The following is a 24,528-nucleotide window of genomic DNA, read 5'->3' on the forward strand; positions in this document are numbered from 1 at the left end:
TTGCTGTCCTTCTCTTTCGTTACAATCTTATCTGCTCTGAGACAACCGCAACTTTAGAATGCCGCAACGCCCGACTTGTTCTCCGAGCATCCTCCCAGAGGGACCCGGTGATGTGAGCCTCCCTCCAGGGCAGGCTCTGGCCAGGCTGCATGTGGGAGCTGGCTCTGCAGCTCTCTGTGCAGCCAGGCTCTTCCCCTGTTCCACTCCACCTGGAAAAACTGCGCGTGTTCCCCTGTGCCCACGTTTATTCCCTTTTGCTTTTCTCAGGGAATCGTAAAGCAGTCCTCGAAACCAAGCGGCCGTGACCAGCACGATCGAGGCCCCACTTGTATCGCAGGGAAGGACAGGGACAGTCTCGCTGCCGACCCTCGGTAGCTCTAACCCGTCGGACACGAAGCCACGGGACCCCCTCCGGCAGCTCCCCGACGGGCCGGGTGGGACAGGAGCCTTTTGTTTCTCCCATGGGATTATTTCCATGGATGCCCCCGCCCCTCCTTCCCTCGCAGGAACCCGGCTCCGGGACGCCGCTCTTTGTTCCCACGCGTCAAGATGCGGTCACAGGTGGCCCACGCGTAACCCGCACAGAACCCACACGGGACCCCGGCGCAGCCCGCAGGTAACCCAGCGCTCCTGCGCGGGGCCGGGCCGGGCCGGGCCGGGCGGCGGGGCCACCCCGTCGGGCGATGGCGGTGGCGGGTCCCGCCCGCCGTGGGCCGGCGCGGGCGGGGCGGGCGGGCGCGGTAAAGGCGGCGCCGCGCGGGGGCCGGGCTCAGTCTGGCCGCCTGCGGGCTGCGCGGCGCCGCGGCCGCCCCCGGACCGCTCTGCCCATGGGGCAGCCGAGCCGAGCCCTCGGGACTGTCCCCCGCCGCCGGGACCTGCGCTAGGGCGGTGAGTGCTGTGCGCGTCCCCCCGCGCCTCGGACTTTCCCCGCCGCCCCTCGGGGTCCCGGGGAACGGCAGCGCGAACGCCGCCGCTGCGCCCCGCGGGAGCCCGGTGCTGGCAGCCGGCCCCCGCTGTCCCCTCGCAGTCAGCGCGGACGGGGGAGGGATGGATGGACCGACGGACGGACAGGGGTTTAAGGAGAGGGATCAGCCCTTGTGCTGGCTGCGCATGGCTGCGATGGGACCGTGCCCGGTCCGGGTAGGATGGGTGGAGGAGGAGGTGGTGGAGCGTTGTATCCTGCTGAGAGGGTGGCAGGTCGCTCCGAGCGTTGGAGGGACAGCAGCCGTGTCGCCTTGCGAGGTGATGCGCAGGCGGTCCCTTGGCTTTGTGGCGAGGGCTTTCTCCTGGCTGTTACTCGACTCAAAGGCAGGTGTCCGATGTCACTTCTTTCCTGGAAGTGCTCCTGCCTTTTCCGCCTATTAGGGAAGCGTCACAGGAGGACCACGGTCCCCAGATGAGTATTTCAGGTGACTGAAAGGGGAGGCTGAGTCCTGGCCACTGCACAGGATAGGGGGTCAGCCTCTGTGACTGAGCGTTGCGTCGGGTTGGGATGAGGGAAGCTAGCACAGCTGTGCGCCCCGTGGGATGCAATCCCGTGGGTGTGCTGGGGAGCCCTGGCCGCAAAGAGGGCTTGGCCGCGGTAGACGGCGAGGTGCTTGGGGGGGGGAATGGAGGGAGAGAGGCAGGGGGCGGGAGCCGCGATGCGGGAGGGAGCCGGGAGAGATCCCCGGCCATCACAGGGGAAAGGTGAGGAAAGCCACCTCTCAGCGGGCTCTGCATCCCTGCCAGAGCTTGCACATTCCTGTGTGCTGAGCGGTTTGCAATGCCTCTTACAGGGTCTGGCTGTCCCATCTGGGCAGGTGCATTGCTTTGTCTAGAGCAGCAGCTATTAGGCTTCTCTGTTGAGTTCCGCTCCAACTGAGTAAGCCAGGCTGAGCAAGAAACAGTGCCTTATTCAGCACCTGCTCCTTGCCCTGCCTCAGCGCTGCTTGGAGTTGGAGTTCAGTCAGTCTTTTTCTTACCTGAACAAGAAACCTGACCCTCTTGCAGCTGCCTGACAATCAGGGCTGCTAATAATTAAATGGGTACCATTTAATCTCCACGGTCTGAAAAAACTGGGAGTTACAAATGCCAGCAGCAACCAAAGCCTTGTTGACATTAGGGTACCACTAGCACAGCTGAGCCATGAGAAACTACAGAGTATGCAAGAGCACTGGCTATTCTGGACTTGGCATAAATAACTTGTTCAGTAACTCTGTCTGCAGTAGAGCAGTCTGCTGAATAATGGCATTCAGGGCCTGTGGATGAGGAAAGTGATTTTTAAACAAATAAATAGTAGTTACTGTTCAAGCAGGGGAGTTTGCCCAGGGAGGAAGTTTCCTAATAAATGTTTTGGCAAAACCCCAAAATAAACAAGGTTTTAAGACTCAGCATGAAAGCACCTCAACTAGCCCTAGCCTTGTCTCAGCTAGGTTGCATAAATATGCACCTGATGAGTGCACAGCAGAGTGTAAGGGACACCATGAACCTGTGGTGTCCTGGTGCCCTCAGCAGTGAGGGGCTGGATACTGATGGCAGCTGAGAAAAGGGGGGACTTGGTTGCTTTGGTATGTGTGTGTTCTTGTTCTTCAACTGCAGAGCGGAGCAAGGTAAAGGGAGATCTTCCCTGGGTAGGTGGTTGTCCCAACCAGCAGGCTGAGAAGGTGAGTTCTGCTCTACAGTCTCAAGAGAAGTTTGCCCTTTCTGCTTGTGGGCCTCTAGTGAGGTTTTATTGTTGAGATATGAACACAAGAGCATCTCCAGAGATGCAGAGCAAGGTGAGGCTTGGGGTGGCCATTGATCTCTTGGAGAACAAACCACAGACATGCCCTCCCCTGAGGTTTTCAGTCCATTTGGAGCTGCTAGGAAGCTGGGGTGTGATCCAAAGGGAAATGTTTTCCTATTGTTCTCATTGAGCATTGAGTGCTGAAGCGTGCAAAATGCCAGGAGTACATCTGCAGCTGGTGTTCACTTGTCCTGCATCTCTCTGAAGGTCACCATGTTGAATAGTAGGGGCTGGGAGGGATGGTACCACAGGCTGGTTACAAATATCACTTTGAGCTGTTTGGATCATGAAATGTTCTGTGCGATGTGTGTGCTTGGTCCTCACCCAGTGAAAACTGCTAAATGCCATTAGAACACCAAGTGTATCTCCCTCTGACGCAGGCAGGATTGGCAGCCTTCCCACCGGGCTGCCCAGGAGGCTGCATGTTGACCTGGGTGGAGCTGTGCATGAGGTGGGGGTGTCTGTCTTCTTAGTGCTACGTTTTTGGCTACAAGCTTTCCCTTGGCACAGGATAAAAGCACACGTGAACCAGAAAGATGTTGAGATTGTTTATGTTTGACTTCTGGCCTGGTGCCAGAGGGAACGGCTTGGTGACCTTGGCACTATTGGGACATTATTTATAGAACGTAGATCTTCTGGGTTTTGTATTTTTGATGTAGGAATGTGAAAATAAGTCTTGGGAGGAAAAGACTCAATGCTGGCCACAAAATACATTTGGATTTTGTCCAGAGCAGGAAAAATAACACTTAAGAGGTGACCAGGTGCTCCCTGTTTGCATTGCTTTCTGCCTTCCCTTGGAAAATATGGGTTTGGTGCTGTCCTGGAGATCGCAGGCTAGCAAATTATCAAAGTTCACTCAATGTTCGAAAAGTTCTTGTTCAAGATGCTAAAAGATGTTAAAAAAAAATCCAGCTGTAACCAAAGACACTCTTGATAGTTTACAAATGATAAATGACTCTGGCTTTCTTGGCCTTCTTCTGTTTGTGAAGCTGTGTCATCTGCAAGGCTTTGTGCATCTCCGTGTGTTTCAGTGCCCATCTGTGGTGCTGGTTAGTGTGGCTGACCCCGGATGACAGATGGAGAAGAAGAGGCTTGGATATGCACAGGGTTTTACTGGAAGGCCCCCTACACAGTGCTTGCCCCACAGCTCTGCCTCCCATGACTCTGGTGAAACCCCAGTAGCAAACTTTCCTTCCGGGTTGCACAATGTGCTTAAGTCTCTCATCCTCATTCTGAGCAGTGGGTATATGCTCCAATTACCTAAATGTGTAAATGTCTTTCTGTCCCTCTGTTTGCAAAGTAAGAACTTATTGAGTGTATTTGCATTATGGTTTTGATGGGGAGGCCCTTGCCTCAGCTGTACCTGACTCATTTATACCAGACTTTGGTTTGACCTTTACCCAGCTCATCTTACAAGGCAAAATCAAGGACTAGTGTCTGTAAGAAAGCTCTGCTCCAGATTTATACTGACTGCTGCTGTCATTTTAGGGAGGAGAGATCCATCACCAAAACAGGGAAATTATCAAAACCATTGTAGTTGGGTCTAGTGTTGAAGGTTGAGCAGCTTCTGCTGATGTTGGTGGTCAGGAACCACGTGCTCACTTTCTGAACCTAAGGGGCCAAAATCAGAAGCCTAAGCATAGGGACTGGTAGCTGGCTCCATTGATGCAGAGTTTCCTAGATGGTTTTGTTAGGGATTTGGATTAACATAATTTAAGTCAAAGGCACAGAGGAGAGCATGGGGAGAAAAGCAGTTAGGAATAAATCCACGGTTCAGTAGTCCGGTCTCCTGAGGAGTGGCATTATAGGATAAGTTGGTGTAGTGGGAGATGCGCTCAGGGGAGTGTCAGATAACGCTGGCCACCTAATTATTTGTTTGAAGGGGTTCTGTATTTCAGAGGGAGATTAGTGTGCAGTCCCCTTTGCAGCTGCCTGCTGCTGCAAACCAGAGAGGAATCCCTCCTTTTGGTACTAAAATGAGGCAGCAGCACTTTGACTGCGTGGCCCAGAGGGGCAGGTGCAGGCAGAGCAGCACACAAAGGCTTGCAACCCTCTTGTTTTTAGCTGCATCCTGCCTGGGTTGAGAAAGTCAAAGTTTGAGTCTGTGTTAGCAGCCAAAAAAGAGACCTGCACAGAAAACCCACAAGTCTTCGGGAAACTCCATGGGTGACTCAGATGGTGTTTTTGTCTGAGTACCTGTTCATTCAGTAACCCATGATGGCAGCAGAAGCACTTTTTGTAGTGGTGCCACCTTATGAGTGAAACACAAACCTCTGGTGTTGAATGCTTGTGGTCATATAAAGACTTGAGAAGCTCTTTCAGCCATCAGATGTTGTTCCAGGAATTCCACTGCTGAGCCTTAAAATAATACCAGCCCTTGTTGGGTGCTGCAGTTTCTTTCCAGGCTTCCAGCTAGGGCTGCTGTAGATGGAGATAGATGTGACAAAGAGCAGGCAGTTTCCCGAGGATAGCTGTGCTTCCAGTCCTTCCAAAAACATGCCTTTAGTTCAGCCTTCCTGGCTGTCTGGCCCTGCCTTGCTGTGCGTGGCATGCACCCAGCCAGGCAGCAGCCTCACTAGTGCCCCATACTCTGTAGCTGCAAAGCTGAGAGATGTGTGGGCAATGCTGGAGCACAGCCTGGGTGCAGACGCTCTGCCATGTTCCATGGAGTCCTCAGAAAGGACTGTGTTGTGGAAATGGAATGCTGTATTGCCAGTGTTAGCCAGAGCTCCAGGAAGCAGGCTGTTTTCTGAATCTTAAAGGTCCATGGTTTTAAGTCCCTCTTAGTGTTTCTGTTGGGCATTTAATTTTAGCTGCCTGGCATGCCATTCACGGTAGATGTTTGGCATATTCCGAACATGAGCTGCCTCCTTGTAGAGGGGAGAGGGAAATTCAAAAACCACAATACTGAATCCAGGGGAGCTGGGTGGTATTGGCTTTTCCCCAACATTTTCTTTGTGGCCTAGGAAGAAAAGTTTCTGTAGAAGCTGCTCAATAGCAATAAAGAGCACCCAAACATTACTCTATAGAAAGCAAAAATCTACCAGGAGTCAAAGTTGCACTGAACAGGACCAAAGAATTTAGACCATCTGTCTGTGTTTTCCCAGGTTGTTTTCATGGTAAAGTGAGAGTAAAACTTAGCTGACTTTAATATCAGTATTGCTGGTGGAGTGTCTGTAAGTGCTAACCAGAGATCTGGTGTGCTTCTGAACAGCAGGCACCTATGGTGCATCCTTCCACCCTCCTGCCCTACTGCTCTGCCCAGGGCAGCCATTTTCCCCTTGGGGTGTTCTTGTCTTGTCTGCTGGCAAAAACCCATGAGGAATTCTTCCAATCCCTTCCATGAACTGTGGCAATATCCACTGTTTAAATCTCTGGACAAGCAGGATGCATTGAGGGTTGATGGATGGAGGAATAATAAAGCAGTTGAGCTTATCCCCTCCAGCCAATTTATTCCCTGCATCACATCACCATGCAAACCAAGTGCCTGTCATTAGTCAAAGGACATGGGGGAGAAGAGGCCAATCTGAAACCCCCAGAGCCCTGGCTGCATGGAAATGACTTTACAAGGGAAAGTGTTGACTAAAACCTGACACTTCTATGTCATGAGCTCTTCTAAGCAGGAGGCTGTGTCTGATTGTAGACAGATGTATATATACACAAGCACAGTAGCAAAGCACTGTGTGTGTATACACACACACAGAGTCCTGATGGATGATCCTGATATCACTGGAACTTGTTGTACCCAAGTGTCTGAGACTTAAAACTGAAAAAGAAGGGAAGGTCCTTAAACAACCTTTGATAGTACAGATGGGACATCTGGCAATGATGTGTTTTCCGTGGTTACTTGAGACCTTGATTAGTCAGCACTCCTTTGGCTGCCTGAATCTCTCTGTTGCTTCCTTGACCCTGGGTAGAGGAATCAAACAAAAGCAGGGAGAAGAACTAGTCAGTACTACCTTTAACATTTTTTTCCTAAGACTTTTCTTGCAAGTGCCAGGCAAGATGGAGAGAGAGCTCCTGCGGGACCTCTCAGTTCTCAAGATATCCCTTGTCACCCAGGCTGTTCATGCCATGTACTGGTGTCCACCCTTTTGCTCCCTCTCTGCTATGAAAAGAGGAATCTTGCTTTAGCTCCTTAGGCTGATGTGGGTCCTTCGTGGCTGTGACTATAGGACATAGCATCTCCATACCTTTTCCTTGCATGTTGTTGTCCCATTTTTTCATAATCCCAAAGTGTGGCTCTGTGCTGTAAGATGGGCAAAAGTCATACAGGCTTTGCCTAGGATCAGGTAGTGAAAAGTTCTCTGCAAGGATCTCGATCTTGTCCATCCATATAAAAGCAATCAAAAGCCTAGTCTTGCTCATTATCCAGGCTCCTCCTGTGGTATATGGAAAGAGGTGAACCATTGCAGGGGATGATGCGCCTTGTCCTAGAATGGACACCTCTGGGGGCTGGCTCACCCTGCCTATCTCCGAGGGAGCCTAAAAGAGGGAGGTGAGGAGATGTACAGATTCAGGTTATAGTTGATGCTTCCTAACTTCATTCTCTCCACCCATGAAGTGCTTTTACTCTGGGCTGGGGGCAGATTGACTGTATGTGTGCTCTTCACGGTACATATACACTGGTCTTTTGCAGAAGCTGGAGAACCTGTCATGCATCAGAGACATTGTCTCTTTCAATCTCCTTTATACGAGTTCTTTTTTCTGATGAAAGCTTTCTAAAGGGTACTTGTGTGCTGAATAGCCATTGTTGATAATGCACGATATGAAATCCAAAAGGAAGGCTCAGATTAAATGTCACACACTTCACAGTCGGGGAATTCAAAGAGCCTTGTTGATCTGTGCATAATTGGGGCTTGACAGCTCATGCATAAACAAACACGTGCACATTCACATACATGGCTGCATGCAGTTTTCCCCTGACTCAGCAGCACATAAAAGCAAAGTCGGGTGGGTGAGTTCCAGAGGGGTGGGTGCTGTGTTCTTGGGGAAAGCCTGTGGGTTCCTCAAGCATCTGACTTGAGAACCACATTGGCAAATAAAGTTATTTGTTGTTAGTGTGGTGGGCTTCCTTCCATCTTCCTCCCCTATGCAGCTCTCTGCTGAGCTGTGGCTGCTTTGATTTTCTGCATCTGGGTTTAATGTGAGCGTGAGAATCTTCTGAGAGTTTCTGGTGTGTGCGAAGGCAGTATCCATATGAGGTTCACCCCAAGCTTTCCACAGTGCTTTCTCCCACCAGCAGTGAATGAAGACAGAAAGAAAAAAATCAATTTCATGCTAAGCTGGTTGTTAGTCAGGCCAGGAAAGGCATTTCTGCCTCTGACATGTTGTGTGTGATGAACTAAGTGCTGCAGAGGAGTCCACAGAGCAGGCTGAGGTGTCACAACCCGGCACTGGTGGGGTACAGTGGCTGGGCTGTAGTTTGTAAGATGTGTCACCTGCTACACATGAGCTGTATGTTCTGTGGTAGGTTTACTTTTCATATGCATCTGGGAAAACTAAGCTCTCAGAGGTTTAATGACCCAGTCTTGATTTTTATGGAAGGAGCAGCAGTACTGCCAAACCTATAATCTAATAGTTTGGCTTTCAGGTTTCCTACTCTGCATGCTTTGCTGTAGTTCTGTTCCTAAAAACAGCTGGTTTCACTTTCAAGTGCCTCATTGCAGAAGAGGGGGATACTTGTGGCTCCTCCTCCTTCTGAGGGATGCTGTGGAACAGTGCTCCACAGAAATGTCCCTGTGCACCACGTGTTCCCCCTCCAGTGAGTTGCTAGAAGTTTCTTTCAAGTTATTTCACCAGCAACTTGTGAATTAGCAGAGCTTGAGCTAGTTCTGGCAGCAGCTATTTAGAAGTTTTCCTCTTCTAAATCTGTCCTCCTAGCTCCTGTTTGCCCAACATGGGGAGTTTTGCATCTGACATTTTTAGCAGTAACCTGTTGCTATAGAAACTGCTAAGGTGTCAGAGGGAGATTTTTGCCAAGTTGGGATAGGCTACCAAGTAGTTGAAGTATGTGTTTTGTTGGAGGCCTTCTCCATCATGTTTTTGCTAAGCAACTCCCCGAGGCTGTCTGCATGTCTGGGTTTATTTAGTGTCTAAAGAGCCATGAGGGAGCGATAAACCCAGAGCTCTAATTGTGTGTGAATGAACAGGAAATGTTGGCAAATTAACTAGGGGGGATGTGAGAAGGTGTTCCCAAGCTGCCATGATGGGTCCAAGTAGTGTGTAGGTGGTAGTCCAGGGCCGAGAGGCCACAGGTGGTATCAGTCTTTAGGGCAGTAAATGGTTGACCTAGAAGCAGGAGTTGAGACTCTAAATGACATCTCCCCGGAAGGAGTCTGGGACAAGCTGCCCCTCTAACCCTTGAGACCAAAATACAGGTGAATGCCAACATACATGGTTGGTCTGGTAGTCTGAATTTTCTTTACTAACCAGTCAAGAGATGGTGCAGTGGGACCCAAAGTAAGTCCACACAAATGAAGCCATGTGTCTTATTTGTGTGTGTCTGTATACGCTCATATAATATATATTTATATACATATGTTCATTTACAAATACATATATTTTCATGTATATATATGTACACTTATATCTGCTTTATTAATATATAACTTATTGTTTATAAATTAAATGTATTTATATAAATAATAAACTTTTATTATTTTATCCAGGATGCAGATGTAACCATGTGTATGGGAAATGCTCTATCACAATGTTATTAGCAACTCAGCTGTTGACTGATAGTTGCTTGGGCCATTTCATATCAGGCCTGATCTACAGAACTTCTGTGTCATGGAAGGAAACTTTATTGCTTGTACAATGAGAGGTGCGAGTCCTATGAGTGCCTGGGGCTCAGGAAGTATCCTGGCTAGACCAAAAGGCAATCTTCCTGATTAATGCAAATTTATTCGTCTGCCCTTTTCCCTCCCTATTGTGTTTGCCTCGACTGCACATCTGGTCCTATCATGACAGACTATGGAGATGAGAAACTCTTTGTTTTCTACACAAATGGAGTAAAATAATCTGATGCTGCTGGGATGTCCTGCAGGAGTTGTTCTCAGGCTAGGGTTGTGAATTGGTCCACAAAGCTGGTTGGGAATCTGCTTTTGCAGTTCTGGAGTGGAACAGACTCATTTCATCTTCCATTTCATGGTTGTAGACATATTGATAGTATATAAATCACAGTGGTTGCATTGTGCTGAGTAAGTTCCAGGACTGCAGATAGAGAACTAATGTTGCTGGAGGTGAAGATTATTGTCTTTGGGGAGGGTATCCATCGAAAATGGCTTTGAAATCACTATTTCAGTGACAGTATACAGATCGATGTTGTGCCTGTATGTGGCTTGGGGAACTTAATGTCCCAAACTGTAGTTTCTTAAAAATTTTATTTTGTGTTCTGGAAAAGGACAGAGGTGCAGGCAATTGTGGAGAATAAAGAGCATTGGCTTCCTGGAGCATTTATGAAAGTCTCTTGTCAGGTGCTTGGAGGCACAGGAGAAAGACAATTTGGGGAGGTTTGAGGTTGTCAGGAAAAGAGGTGCCAAGAAGCCCCATGTTACTGTGAAGGTTCAGTGTCCAGCGGTGTTGTGGATAAACGCCGTGTGTATGGGCTTCTCCCAGGGTCTTTCCATAGAGTTCCTTTGAGGCTCTGTTATGCCTCAGGTGCGAGGTAGAGGAGATGAAATGCATCATAGTATCTGTAAAACTGACTTGTGTTACCATGTTTGGTTGAAGGGCTTTCCTAGCTTTTTAAGCTGCTCTTTTTCAGTAGCAAGGGTTGATTTACTTGGGTGGGTTGGGGTTTTTTTGTGTGTTTCTGTGTGTGTGCATATGGGTTTTATTTTTCCTTCTAATGTTTCCCTGTAGAGATCGTCTGCAGGACAGATGGCCTCTTAAGCTTCTGGGGCTGTCTCTCACAAACACCTGTCTAAGGCAGCTGGGAATCAAAGAGGAATTCTCCTCTTTTAATGCCTTTAAAGAAAAATAGTACCCAGTCCTAATGTGTCCTACTTCCCTCTCTCTCCATCCTCCCAGCTTCCTGGGAAACTTAACTGCTTGGTTGTGGCCATCTGTTGAGACAGCAAGGGGCTGGTGGGGAGGTGGCAGCCAGAGCCTTTGGGGAGAGCAAGGGCAGCTCTGAGGTGATGGATTGCTGTGGCTGGCTGGGCTGAGAGCCTCAGTGGCAGAGAGGAGGATCATGCGGGGCGGGGCAGGGGGGGCAGATGAGAGCTGCTGAAGCAGCTGTTGTACACGGTTGTGCTTGTACCTTGCATCCTTTGTATTGTCAGACAAAACACACCTCAGTAGCCAGGGATGGGCTGCTTGAGAAGGCAGGGTGGCGTGGCCAGGCTTACACGTGGGGTGTGAGTGCACGTGTGTGGTAGCTGAAGGGTGAAGTCTGTTTGTCCCCAGTGGCAGCAGCCCCCTGAGCCCATACAGAGGGGCCACGGTGGGGCCAAGTGTCCAGCTGGGCACCTGTGGGGGGCCTGAGCACATGCAGCATGTCACAGGCTGCCCTGCCAGCTGCTGTGAGAGGCAGACAAGCATTTCTCCCCTGAGGTGCTGCCCAGGCTTGCACAGAGGGGTCAGCAAGCTGCTGCAGGTGGTGGTTGGCAGGCCAGCAGGAGAGAGGTTGCTGTGTTTAATTATAGCTCCCATCTGAGAACCTAGTAGAGCAACAGAGCTTTTTTATCCTGTTCTGGGGGAACTGAGCACTTTACAGGTTTTGATTGCTGTACAACACATCCTGCGACACAAACTTTCCTGTGGTCTCTGCAAAAGGAAATTTGAAACCTATAGGCAATAAAATTCTGGAGATGGGCTGTACCTCCCAGATGCTGTGGGTTATAGCCATAGTGGTTCTGCTTGGGGCAGGATGTTTGTACAGCCACGGAGAGCTTGGGGGCAGGAGCTGCTGCACCCAGGGGCTGCAGAGGAACAGTGTACAGGAGGGTACAGGGGCTGAGCCTGCTTGGGCTAAAGCAGCCCTGAAGCAGATGGAGGAGAGGATGCATGGAAAAGGCTGAGCAGACTTTGGATGTCCTTTTTTGCATGAAGTGGTGACTAAGTAAGTGACACAATTTAACTCTTTCCTCCCCAGCAGGCTGCAGAGGATTCATTTTCCCCTATTGAGGGGTGATGCTGGTCATATCCATTATGTTTGAGGCTGCCTGAGCTGCTGTAGGCACCAGGTGCCACTGCCTTGAGAGTGGAGGCTCTGTGGTCACAGGCAGCTCCGCACCTCTCACAAACAACTTTGGAGAGCCCATCCAATGGTGTCTGGCCATGAGATGTGCTCAGCCCAGGGGTAAGCTTTAGATGTGCCTGAGGCTCTTAGTGCATTGCAGATGGTTTGGGAGATGATCTGGAGGCACCAGTGAAGATATCCTTTGACCTAAGGATCTTGCTTTGCATTTTCATCATTTAGGGGCAGGGAATCTACTGTCTAGGTTTGTAGGTATTCCCTAAGGATGACACAGTCTCCCTGTGCCTTTTAGAGTTGCTTAAGGAAGCAGCTCCCTGTGCCTTTTAGAATTGTTTAAGGGGCTGTGGCAGTGCTGGGGATGAGCTTCTGTCAAGACATGCTTCCTGCTGGTATTACAAAGAGCCTTCTGTGCTGAAAGGGCTGGTGTTTATGTGGGAACAGAGTCCTGTGCACCTGGCTTGCTACAGGTGAGAAACCTGAAGTCTCCCTGTTGCTTAGGGGTACAGACTGTGCCAGACAGGGCGGGAGCAGCTGCTGCGTTCTGCCGCTGTGGTGGCTGAGTGCTAATTGTTTTTACTGCCTGAGCATCAGGTTATTTTTGGCTTGATCAAGTTTAATTCCCAGCTGGCTGGTGGTAGAGAGGTTCTAATAGTCTAAATCTCCACGCTTGATAGAAATCTATGCAGGGAGCTAGTTCGGTCACCATGGGTTTGGGATGTGCAGCTGCAGGATAAAAATAGCTATATTTTGGTAGTTACATGGGACATGAGGAGTTCTGGCTCACGGTCTGCTGCACCTTGGGCTTCCAGGAGAAACTCTTGCTAGGCCATTTAGAAAAGATGCACAAAGATGTTTTGTGACTCTCAGGTGTGTTTTTGGGTTAGACACAGGGAATTTACCTCATGCCTCAGGATTTCTGAAGTGTCTGAGGTTGTTTATGAACAGATTGTAAGCATATAAAAGTGAGCAGACTGAACCTTCATGTGTGATGGGAAAAAAGGAGTCTTGGGTCTCATGGAATTAGGCAATAGTGGAATGTTTGCAAGGACCAAGGTATTTGGTAGGTCTTTGGGTTCTTAGTCCACCTGTGTTTCCACTGCCTCTCCTCTTTACTGTGAGCATGTGTTTGAGCCCAGGCTTTCTTGGCAGCTCTGTGGCTGATGATGTATGGGGTCCAGAGCAGCTGCTGTGGACCCGGGACTGTCCTCAGTGGCAAAGAGACAAAACTGTCACAGCCTAGAGAAACATCAGAAGAGTTGGACAAATCCATTACAGCTGCCGGGCCCTTGCAAGAGAAATGCTGTGGGCATCAGCCCATCTATGAGGGTCAGGTACAGCACAGTAGCCATGGTGAATGCCCCTCTCATATGCACACTTCCTTGTGCTGCTGCAGAACTCCCCTGCCATGTTGCTTCTAGAGAACTCCAGTGTTGGAAAGGGACACTGCCTCTGCTTCATCCTTAGTATTGGTTCTCAGCCTGTGCTCTGTAGAAGATGCTTAGGCATGGCAAGTGACCTGTTAGGCTTGACATCCACATCCAGTGCAGACATCTGCTGCACCTTCTTGGATAATTCTTAGGTATGACAAATCAAAGCGGGCTCAAGGTGATGTTGAGTTGTCTTGGACATACTGACTTGGGAAACCTAAAACAGGAGAGCAAGAATCCTCTCCCTGGCCCGAATGTGATAGAGCTGAAGAAACTGCGTCCAACTTAAATATATAAACATTTCATTGTCCCAGCTTGGCTCTAGTTTCATACTCTCTTCCTCTGCTTGCAGATTGGGAGTGCCATCAAACCCTTGGAGCAAGTGGTTCTGTAGTGCCACCTCTTTAATTCAAGCACCACTGCTTTGTCAGGTAAAAGGCCGCACTGTGGACAACAGTGCCATCCAGCTTAGCAGGAGGCAGCATCCCTGCTCCCAGGGCCCTGGGGAGCCATGTCCTCCCAGGCAGGCAGCCTCCACCCACGAGCGGTTAGGCTCTGGCTGGCGGGAGCTGTAGGCAGTCAGCTCCAGGCGCTGCCAGAGCTGGGTCTGGTTCTGCACTGTGCGGTGGGCGCGCAGCTCTGGCTGCTGCAGCGCCGTGGCGTGTGCAGTTGTCTCCTCTCTCCCACGCTGCGGAGCTCTCCTCCCCAGACGCTGGGAGGGAAGCAGAGATGTTGGGGGAAGAGCTGTGGAGGTGGGAGAGATTGAGCTATCGTTGGTGTTGCACCAGTGGGGTTTTTTTGCACCACTAAGCAGTAGCTATCAAAATTGAATGCAGTATGCTGAACAGCTGAGTAAGGGAGCTGACACTGAAAGGAGCCTGCGAAGAAAAGGGATCTAGGAGGAAAAAACTCTCTTTCAGCTGCATACACGCACTGCCTATCACACAGAACTGTGGCAGGGAGTAGAAATTGCCTGTTTATGGTGGTTGATCTGCACAGTCCCTGGGATGCTTGGAAAAAGGATTAAGAAGGAGAGACTCACAGGAGAAAGAGGAGGTGGAGGTTTCTCTTTGCAAACTCACAGGCTAATAGAAACGATCCTCTAAATTGTCAGTGTGTCAGGATACATTAATGTAAGTATAATGATTTCAAATCCTCAGCATCTTCTATCTGAATGTCACTGAATTAGCACTAATTGCATTCATTAGCTCGTTAGCCATTAATATTCAGCATCCGTTAGGCTGGCTCTGTCTCTGGACAAGGGGGGTAATGAGACGTGGGACTGGCTGCAGGGCCGTGCCTTAGCTGTGCTGTAGGAGCGTGGCTTTATGCACCAGATTGTTTTATTGGCATTTGTGTCTGGCCTGTGTTGTCCTGGCTCTTGGCCGGTGGCTTACCTTGAATTAGTGGAAACTCTTAATGGGAGAGCAGTGTTAATGATGATGTGGATAAATTTCCACCAACTCCTGCCCTGAAAGCAACTGGCGAGACAAATGATGAAGGCAAATTTTGATCTTTTGGCCTTGAGCCAGTTGCTAAACTGCCTCTGTAATCACAAAGCTATTCAGTGCAGTCTTCATTGGTGAGTCATGGAGTCCTACCTTTCTTTGCTTCTTGCTCTCAGGAAAAATTACCTATTACTTTTTTTCTTCCTTTTTCTTTTCTTCCTTATTTTTCTTCCTTCTTTTTTTTTCCTTTTTCTTCCTTCTTTTTTTTCCTTTTTCTTCCTTCTTTTTTTTCCTTTTTCTTCCTTCTTTTTTTCTTTTTCTTTCTTCCTTCCTTTCTTTTTTTTTACCCCACTTCCCATTTTCCCTTTCTCTGGCATTTCTGACCATGAGGCCAGAGCAGGAGGTGTGGCCATCAAGCTTTCCCTAGCAAGAAACCAGGAAAGATCCAGAAGTGCCAGGATGGCATGGCCAGCACACTCAGCACCCCGAGTCCTGTCAAGACCAGCAAGCCTCAGGTCTCTTTGCCTGAGGAGAGCCAGTAGGATGCTCCTGCTCAGGCCCTCTGCCAGACTTCTCCCCTAACTCCAGAGAGGTAGGATGGCCTCAGAGTGAGAGAGTGGATCATTCACCCCAGAACTCTTGCTTCACGATTGGAATGGATGGCTTTGATCAGAAAATGCTGGGCTAGAAATACCACAGCAACATGTCTTCTCTGGTTTCAGCACTTCTGGTGGGAAACCACTCAGTGTCCAACCTTGTGAGTCTGGGTCAGCCAGGAGCAGAAAAAATTGCAAAAACTGTAGCTAGTTAAAGAGGTTGAGCTTTTCTTTTAGACACATCACTCTAGCTTTGGCCTGGATTTTGTGTGCAGATTATCTAGATTTGAATACACACAATTTATTGTGACAGTTTAGGTTGGCAAACCCCCAATATGATAAATCTTTCAAACTTTTCTACTGTCGGCAACCATTTGAGCTTCCTGCCTTGTGCTCAAAGGTAGGCCTGAGTATACAGCTTCTACCTTCCTCCTGTGGTGATGTTTTCCACTGTTCCTGTTCTGAAATATTTCTAGATCCTGATTGCTGCATCTGACTTCGTGCTGCCTTTCCAGGAACCCGGGCTTAGTTACTTGGTGGAATAAGAGCGACAACTCACGATCAAACAAGCCCTGTGACAACCCAAAATAAGTACCTCCAAAGCACTGGGGAGCTCAACTGGCTCACTGAAAAGCATTTTGCCTTGTCTGCTGAAAGGATCAGCAGACAAGGCAACCCTTGGTCATGGGGCTCACCTTTTGCACCATCTCAGCAAGACCTCTTAACTTTGCCTTAAAGAAAGAGTAATGTTGGGCACTTGCAGACAGGACTGGCTGTTCTTGTCTGAACTACCACAGGGAAGGGTTTTCCTTTGAGAGGGAAATCCCTCGCAAGGCACTGGCACAACATTTGCATGCACAGTGCCAAAATAATTGTACCTCATTTTATTACTCTCCAAAGACTTGTGAAATATTTAGACATCAGCATAAATTGTCTCCTCCTGGGGCAACTCTGGGAAGGCTCAGCTGGGGCATGAGCCCTACACTTGCTTGGGCTGGATTAGCTGTGTTTGGTTCCTCAGGGGAATTTCTGTGGGTCTCTGGAAGGTTCAAGTGGCAAATGGAAAAAAAGTGTTTGTGTTCAGTTGAGCCAAGATAAAATGAAGACAAATTGGAAGAAAAAGCTTTCTGAACTGAGGGTTTCAAGGGATGAGACAGAGTGATTTCATGGGACTCAATACCTGTAGCTTTAGACACATGCCAGGGCAGAAGTTACCTTTTTCAATTCTCACTGCCTGTATTTACTTATCCCAGATAGTATTTGTAGTTTTTAATTTCCATCATTTCCCAGAAAGCAAAGTGAGTGTCTTCAGGGAAAATCATGCCTCTGGCTTCTTTTTGCTCTGCACAGCCTGGGGGCTGCAGCATGTGAGTGGGGGGACACACAAATAAATAACTGATACTTGTTTGGGGTTTGACCTGAAATGGCAGCTGAAGAATGTGATGTATTGCATGGGAAAAGAAAAAGGCCAAGCATTACTTAATGATTTTAATTCCCCTAGTCTGAGACGCACTTAATTCCCCTAATCTGAAAAACAGCAAAGAGGTACTATTGGGCATTGCATCATGCTGGGATAGACAAGATTGTGGTTTGTAGGTCAAAAGCATTTCTAACTAAATGTCCATGCTAAAGCCACTCTGCTCTGCTCTTTTTCTTTCCCCTCCCATGGCAGATCCCGGAGACGGCAGGATCATTCTGAGATGAGCCACCTGTAACTGGGGCCGGCCTCGTTGCCAGGGCTCCCTGCCCCGCGAGGATGAGGAGTCATCTGCTGGCCTAACAGGAAGACCTTGTGGCGGTGGTTGTTTTACTTTTCCCAAACGTCGTGAAATTTCATGTGACAGCGGAGCCACTTCCTGCAGCCTCCTTGTGCCACCTGGCAGCCAAGGGCTCGGTGGGGCAGGGCCAGCACCATGGCGGCGAAGCAGCCCCCGCCGCTGATGAAGAAGCACAGCCAGACCGACCTGGTGAGCAGGCTGAAGACACGCAAGATCCTGGGCGTCGGCGGGGAGGATGACGACGGCGAGGTCCATCGCTCTAAGGTGAGGGCAGGAGAGAGGGAAGCGCATGTGCAGTAGTGGTGGGAAAAGGACCTTCTGCTGGGCACACCAGGGTTTGCCCATCCATGTGGTGTGGGGTAATTACAGCCAGGCATTGTGAGCATGTTCACATGAAGATGAACAGCTCTGGGCCATGTGCACATGACAGCAGGACAGATACTGTGACACCCTGAGGGCTCTGCAGAGCCTGTGCTCCATCAGGATGGGACATGCAGGTGATGTGTGTGAGGAGTGAGTTCCCCTCTTCCATTAGTGTTGACCCTTCCCCAGCTGCATGCTGCAGGTGGCTGATCCCAGTAAGGGAGCAGTAGAGGCTGCAGCTCCTCATGGAAATCAAGGCAGGTGTTGGGACCAAGCCACAGCTGAATCCTTTGTCCTCCTCCTCTTTCCAGCCCTCGGAGATAAACTCCCACATGGGATTAGATATGTGGTTTTGAGCTGCTAAGTACTGCCTAAAGACTGGGGAAGGATCTGCTTAGCTTGTGCCTTTCGTTTCAATTTCAGATTAGCCAAGTACTGGGAAATGAAATCAAGTTTGCAGTCCGGGAGCCACTGGGACTCAGGTAAGGTACTGGATCACCTTGGAGCTAGGTCATCTGAGGCCCCTTGGCCACAGCATCCCTGCCAGCTCTGGTTTCTAACACCAACTCTGCTGCTGTGCCAGCATCACTGCTCCCTGCAGGGGCTTCTTGCAAGCTGTGGAACCAGACCAGCTCTGCATTCTTCCCCCCATTAATGAGCCTGAGGCCCTCAAGTTCTTGTGTCACTGCATGTGCAGGGAGCTACAAGGGCTGTGTGGGGCTGGAGGAGCTCCTGTTCTACTGTGTGACAGAGTGGTGTGTCCTGTGGGGACCCTGCACTGCACCATCCTCTTGGCAGGGTCACTTCTCTCCTTTGCTTTGGTGAGGGGCAGTCTGGCTGTGTCTCGCCAGCAAGGCTGGTCTGCATGTTGAGGCTGAAGCTAGCGGGATGTGGAAAGCTGAGTCCTTCCATGGGAGCTTCTGGCTGTCGTGCTTGTGCCTGGGGGAGGGATGAAGGCTGATGAATGAGAAGGCAGTGTTAGAGTATGCAATTTTGTTCTAGAATTATAAGAGATGGGGTCACCTCCAAGCTCATGCTGGGTCCTCTGTCTTCCCTCTCATGCAGGGTCTGGCAGCTTGTTTCCGCCGTCATGTTTTCCGGGGTCGCTGTCATGGTGAGTGAGGGATGTGGTCCTGGCAAGAACCAGCTCCTGACTGCTAAAGGGATGCCCCAGCATGGCCCTTCAGTCCCTGGCATTTCTCTTCCTCCCCTGACTCCAGCAGCTCCTACTGTTTTCTCCTGCAAGGCCTTTGCCCTCGCTGTGTCTCAGTAATGGGCTTTGCCAACAGTGTCCTTGGCAGTTTGTTGCCATTGCGAGTCTGTTTTCATTAGCAGGGCCCATAAACCAAGGAATGGCAGCCTTGGTCACAAAAACCAGCCATGCAGCTGATAGTTGACATGGTGATATTTCTGTGCCTCCTTGAATTGCCAGTTTCCTGGCCAGCGGCTCCAATCCCACAAGGGCCTGATGCTGGAGTGCTGCTGCCCAAGAGGACATGTTTTGGTGGCCAGTTCAGCTTGCTGAGTCTCTCTCTCGCCTCTGCCAGGCCCTCGCTTTCCCTGACCAGCTCTTTGATGCCATCTTTGAGGAGGAATCGGTGAGCAGCAAGACTCCCATCCGGCTCTACGGAGGAGCCCTCCTCAGTGAGTGCCGTACCCCTGTACTGGGATGCTGCTGCCCCACAGCGTAAGGGGACAGGTGGCCAAAACGGCAGCAGGGGACAAAGTCCGTGCCAGCTGGACCCCTTCTGCAGCTGGAGAGCAGAACATCTGCTGTTAGCAAAGAAATTGCTGGGGGGTATTTTGAAAAGCTTGGCTACTGCTGCTTTTTCCTAGCAGGGATTCAGGCGTGCTGCAGGTAGGGTCAGAAGGGCCGTGCACGCTCCGAATCCCTGGGGAATCGCCCCGTGGGCCCCAGCAAAGGGAGCCTGCAGGGAGGCCCGGGGAGGGGCGCTGGGCCGCGGCCCGTGGAGCGGCGGGGGAGATGGGAAGACGGCGGCATCCCGGGAAGGGGCCAGGGGGAGGGGAGGGGAGGGAAGGACAAGGAGGAGCGGGGGGCTGGGAGATACGGCGTGGGAAGGGAAAGGGGCCCGACCCGCGTCCTGCAGCGGCACCGCGCGGGGCGGGCGGGAAGCGCGGCCTGGCCCTGTGCCGGCCCTCGGGCAGCGCCCTCGCTGTGCCCGCAGGCATCGCGCTCATCATGTGGAACGCCCTGTACACCGCCGAGAAGGCCATCATCCGCTGGAGCCTGCTGGCCGAGGCCTGCTACTTCGCCGTGCAGTTCCTGGGTGAGTGCCCGCGGGCCGGCCGGGACGAGGAGGAGGAGAGTGCAAAGACTGTGCCTGGTGGGAGGCGGGGATCCACGGTGGGCAGGGCAGTGGTGGAGCATCTTCCCTGCCAGCTGCTTGCCTTTGTTCTCCCTCATGGAATAGCCTCTGCCCTGAGCTGCTCCTTGAACATCACGCTCTGGCAATTCATTAGTTTTTCTCCCTGCAAATGTCCTGGCCTTCATAGCTAGTGCAGGTCATTGCTGGAGCAGGCTGCCTAGATGCAGGGTCTAACAAGAAAAGATTTTAGCAATCTACACTAAAAAGGGGGATGTTTAGTGTTACCCAAACAGAGCATAGCATTTAGCTTGTTTCTAGGGAACTTATCTATATTTAACAATGGAGGGGGTTCTATGTGTGTCTTGGTAGCTAAGTGTGTAGCTGGTTTAGATATGAGCTATGTGTTGGTGGACACAAAAGAGGTGTTCAATAAAGGCAATGTGTGTGGACTGGGCATATTTTGCAGATGCTCCTGAAGTTGAGAAATGTTTATCAGCACTGTTCAAGCCACAAAGCAAACTCAGGAGGATGTGACTCCTAGATTAACACCTGAGCATAATGGAACTCACATCTGCTTGAGTCACTGTTTCAGGCTGCCTGCATGTGGGGCTGCCTTGAAAGCAGGGTTTCTGTAAGGGAGAGCTCTGGGGTCCATGGCAAGCTTCAAGGCTGTGAAAAAAAGCTAGTGAAGAGCCTCTGCCATGGGGTCACTGTGCGTGTGAACAAGCCTGTGCTGAAAGCTCCTGCGCTTGCAAGGCTCAGCAGTTCCTGCCAAAGCTCTGCGTTAGAGGGCAGCAGAAAACAGCGTTGTGCTATTTTGTCTCCTTTTAGTTTTGCATCACCAACCTCTGCCTTGTCTCTCTCCTTCTCCTCCAGTTACCACTGTCTCCCTGGTTGAGAGTGGCCGGATAGCCACAGGTGCCGTGCTCCTCCTGGTCAGCCGAGCCCTCTTCGTCCTCATCAGCATTTATTATTATTACCAAGTTGGACGTCGTCCCAAGAAAGTCTAATTCCCGGGCTTTTTTGTTATGGGAAAGGTGGGAGGGGGGAGTTTGTGTCGGTAATTTTGCATTATAATTTTTTTTTTAATTTTTGGTTTTTTTTGTTAGTCCCTTTTGGTTTTAAAGTAGTTTCTTTCTTTACCGGCATGAATCAGTGTGTAACCCAGTGCTGATGGCGTTGCCAGGTGAAATGGGGGGAGCAACATCGGTGGGACCCCCCAGCCCCTCTGTAGGAGGTGAGGAACAGTGGGGAGAAAGGCTCAGGGAAGTGTGTGGGCCTGGCAGGCTCAGGGAAAAAAGCCAGTTTTCTAGGGGGAACTGGCTGATGGGATCACAGGCTCTGAACCCACTGGAACAAAGCACAAAATAAGGCCAGCATATTGAAACCAAATCCCTGAGGAGACAGGGCAGTAAGACAATGTACAAAGGATCCGGCTACCCTACTTGGTAAGCCTTGCACCTCCCCTGGTTTACAGCCCTTTCCCCTTTTAGCAAGTACTGACTGTCCAGGTAGCCAGGAACTGGATGGGGTCAAGTTCAGTGCTTTGCAAATAGCTCTTCTTTCCTCTCTGACAGAGATGCATTTTTGTGTAGTTCATAGTTTTGCACCAGATGCTGTGTAGGACTTGGCAGGCGATACAGCAAAAGAAGGGCGAGTACCCTCGTTGTTCCCTCTGCAGGGACAGCACTGGGAACAGTGGAGCAACTTGAATTACAAGATGTGAGAAGTGAAGGAAGCTATTGGAAATAGCACAAACACATCCCCTTGTTTGGGGTGTTTCATGAAGTTTCTAGGCTGGGGTCCCTTCACCCCAGAACACTTCCTACACTTGAAGTTTTACTGATGGTAGTAGCAGTGGTAGGTGTTCAGTAGCTTTATCTGATGCTTTAGTTGAGCAGGAGCTGGAGTGCTGTTGTGGTTAGCACTGGCAAGAGCAGAGGACTGTAACAGTAAGAGCATCTGCACAGATGCTTGGGTCAGTTAATAGCCTCTAGATGTGGGCTCTGGCTGTGGGAGATGGTGTTCCAACTCTGCTAATATCTGCATCACATCTCTTCTGACCTTGAGAGGACCAAAGTTTGTAGCATTAAGATATTTAATATTTAACTGGGATGAAGAACAGCAATGAGCAGAGCGTATGATGGCAAGGACAGACTGAATGTGCTTTAGTACTCACTAGCCAATTTCTCCAACATCTCCTGGGCTTAACAGCATTGCCTGCCCTGCTTCCTAGTGCTTTCCTTGTGGATTATCCCTGTCCACAGCTTGAGGCAGCATTTTTTATTCTCCATGGGACTAAAGCCAGAAGGTTTGTGTACAGGATATGGACTTGTTACTCATGCACTACTGTTGACTGGATCAAAGCACACCCTGGAATATAGCTGATGTTCCGAAATCCCAGTAGAAAGATTTCTACACAAACAGGACTGCTTGTGTGAGCAACAGTCCTCAAGCCACTGGTAAGACTGGGATCTACAGCTATTGCTGTTTAATATCTTAGTAGAGTTAGGAGAAGGTAGTGGGTAGTTATTGTATGTTGTGTTAGTGCTTTTGGCATTTAGAAGCAGCTGCATAAGCTTGGGACACTGTGTGCATTGTACTTACTGGCCATGCAAAATGTCTGTCACATAAGAATATTGGAAATTGTTAAATCAGGAAACATCACAACTGTAACTTCGTTTTTTGCTTAACAAGTAAATCAAATGGAGAGGCAACATCCAACAGCAGGCTAAATTCTGGAGCCTCACAACATTACACACTTGTCAAGCTGCTTTCAGCACGTCTAAAAATTATACTGAGCAACTAAAACTTTTAATTAAGAGGAGTGTTCCTGTTCAGATAGAAGAATTGGGGTCTAAAAGGCAAACCTTTCCCTGTGAGGTAATGATCAAACGCAGGCTGGAGAGGATCAGAAATTAGACCAAGTGGTGCAGCGTGCAGGAGCTGGAGCATGGCATGCTGTGGCTGTTGCTCTCCCCCTGTGCATCACCTGCATGGGCAGCTGCAATGGCCTCAGTGTGGCACTTTGGCTGTAGTTGTGGGTATAGGTACGTGAAGCTCGATTCTTTGTGTTTTGGGGTGTCACATGAATGTATACACAGATTGATGGTTGGTTTTTGGGGGGGGTGGGAAATTATATTTCTAGGACAGACAAGTAAAACCTACCACAGCAAAAGCAATCTTACAGGAGAAGGAAATGGGGGGGGGGGTCTTTTTAATGCTGCCTCCCATCTGTGTTGGCCACAGGTCCCATGAACTTAGTTATGACTCGGGTCTGATTAATGTACCTTGAAATATCATCCCATAGGTGAGAGAAATGAGTTACTGCACTATGTGAGAGCAGTACTCCAAAGACTTCTTGATGGTTAGATCAGGTAGGAGGGTGGGGGAAGCAGTTACAGCTCTCCAGGGTAGCTTTAAATAAGGTAAGATTAGAGTTCTCTGGTTTCCTGATTAGCAGCTACTTCTGCAAAACTTGAAACAGCCACTTCTAGGTTTGCTGGTCAATGGCTTTTTCTGCTCCAACATAGAGCAAAGCCTGGGGGAGTGGTCTCTTAAAAGATTTCATGCTACTTGGTACCTAGTCCTGAAAGTGGAGACATGAAGTTGGATTATTTTGATGCTTCTTTCTCCATCTTCCTGTAAGTGGACCATGTAGAAAATACAGAGCTCTACACCTCCTATACAGCTAAGCTGTTGTTCCTGGCATGTCCCTTCTCAACAGCAAGATGCTGCAGAAGAAACATTGCCAGGCCCACTGGAGGTGGTCAGTGCATAGCTGGTGAGGCCTAAGAGGGAGTTGCTCAGGGTGGCTTGAGGATGGAGCCCAGGCAGAGCAGCTGCAGCACTGCCAGAAACCAGCTGCACCTGGTTGTCTTCGCTCTGTTGTGGGTGGGGAGAAGGGGAGGAGGATGCCAAACCTTTGTGCAGTACTGTGTTCCCAAGGATGGAAGTGCTGACATCACAACTGCAGGTGGCAGTTCAGAACATAATTTGGGATCAGAAAGCCTGAGGTGTCACTTCAGGTTCGGCTACCGATCTGCTGACAAAAAAACTCCATCTCCACAGGCCTCAGCTTCCTTATCTGTTACATTGTGAGAGAGCCTTGGACCGATGTCATCTCCCAAGGGAGACTGCAGTGAACGTCCTGCATTTGTACAATGCTGTGCAGGACTGGGGGTCTGTTCCCCAGAGAATTGTGCTCCAAGCAGGCACAGGCCAGGACTTAAAGCTGACCCCCTTTCTCTGCCAGGGATGGACCCGAACTGTTGCATTCATAGAGCCCTCACTTTGGAGGGTGAAGAAAACTCATCGTTCACATAACTCCCTACATCATCTTATTGGCACCTAACCAATATCTGGGAAACTGGAGCTGGTGACATAGGAGAGGCTCTGTCTGTCCTAAGCTGGCCTCTTTTCTGGTCAAGGATTTTTACTTGGGAGGGTGTGGGTGGGGGGTGGTGGTACAGGGGAGAATGGGACACTTCAATTTATACCTCATTTTAGCTGCTGTACCTGAGTTTATTTCTCCTCTGGTAAGAAAGTGACTGTACTTAACACCAAGCAAATAGTGAAAATTAAAGCTGTTTCACTTCACTGTCACATTATCTTTCT

At 49.8% G+C, this 24,528-nt stretch overlaps 1 protein-coding gene across 1 annotated transcript; it reads left to right on the forward strand.

Moving 5' to 3' along the window:
- The first annotated feature begins 784 nt into the window (after nt 1–784).
- Nucleotides 785–24,405, forward strand: TP53I11 (tumor protein p53 inducible protein 11). The gene is made up of 7 exons (XM_084207917.1): nt 785–888; nt 17,116–17,485; nt 18,008–18,066; nt 18,650–18,698; nt 19,132–19,228; nt 19,771–19,872; nt 20,788–24,405. The coding sequence occupies exons 2-7, from the start codon at nt 17,357–17,359 to the stop codon at nt 20,919–20,921; spliced, it is 570 nt and encodes a 189-aa protein (XP_084064043.1). The 5' UTR covers nt 785–888; nt 17,116–17,356; the 3' UTR covers nt 20,922–24,405.
- The last annotated feature ends 123 nt before the right edge of the window (nt 24,406–24,528 follow it).

This window comes from Fringilla coelebs, assembly GCF_963513975.1.
Source record: "Fringilla coelebs genome assembly, chromosome: 6".
Classification (NCBI taxonomy): Eukaryota; Metazoa; Chordata; class Aves; order Passeriformes; family Fringillidae; genus Fringilla; species Fringilla coelebs.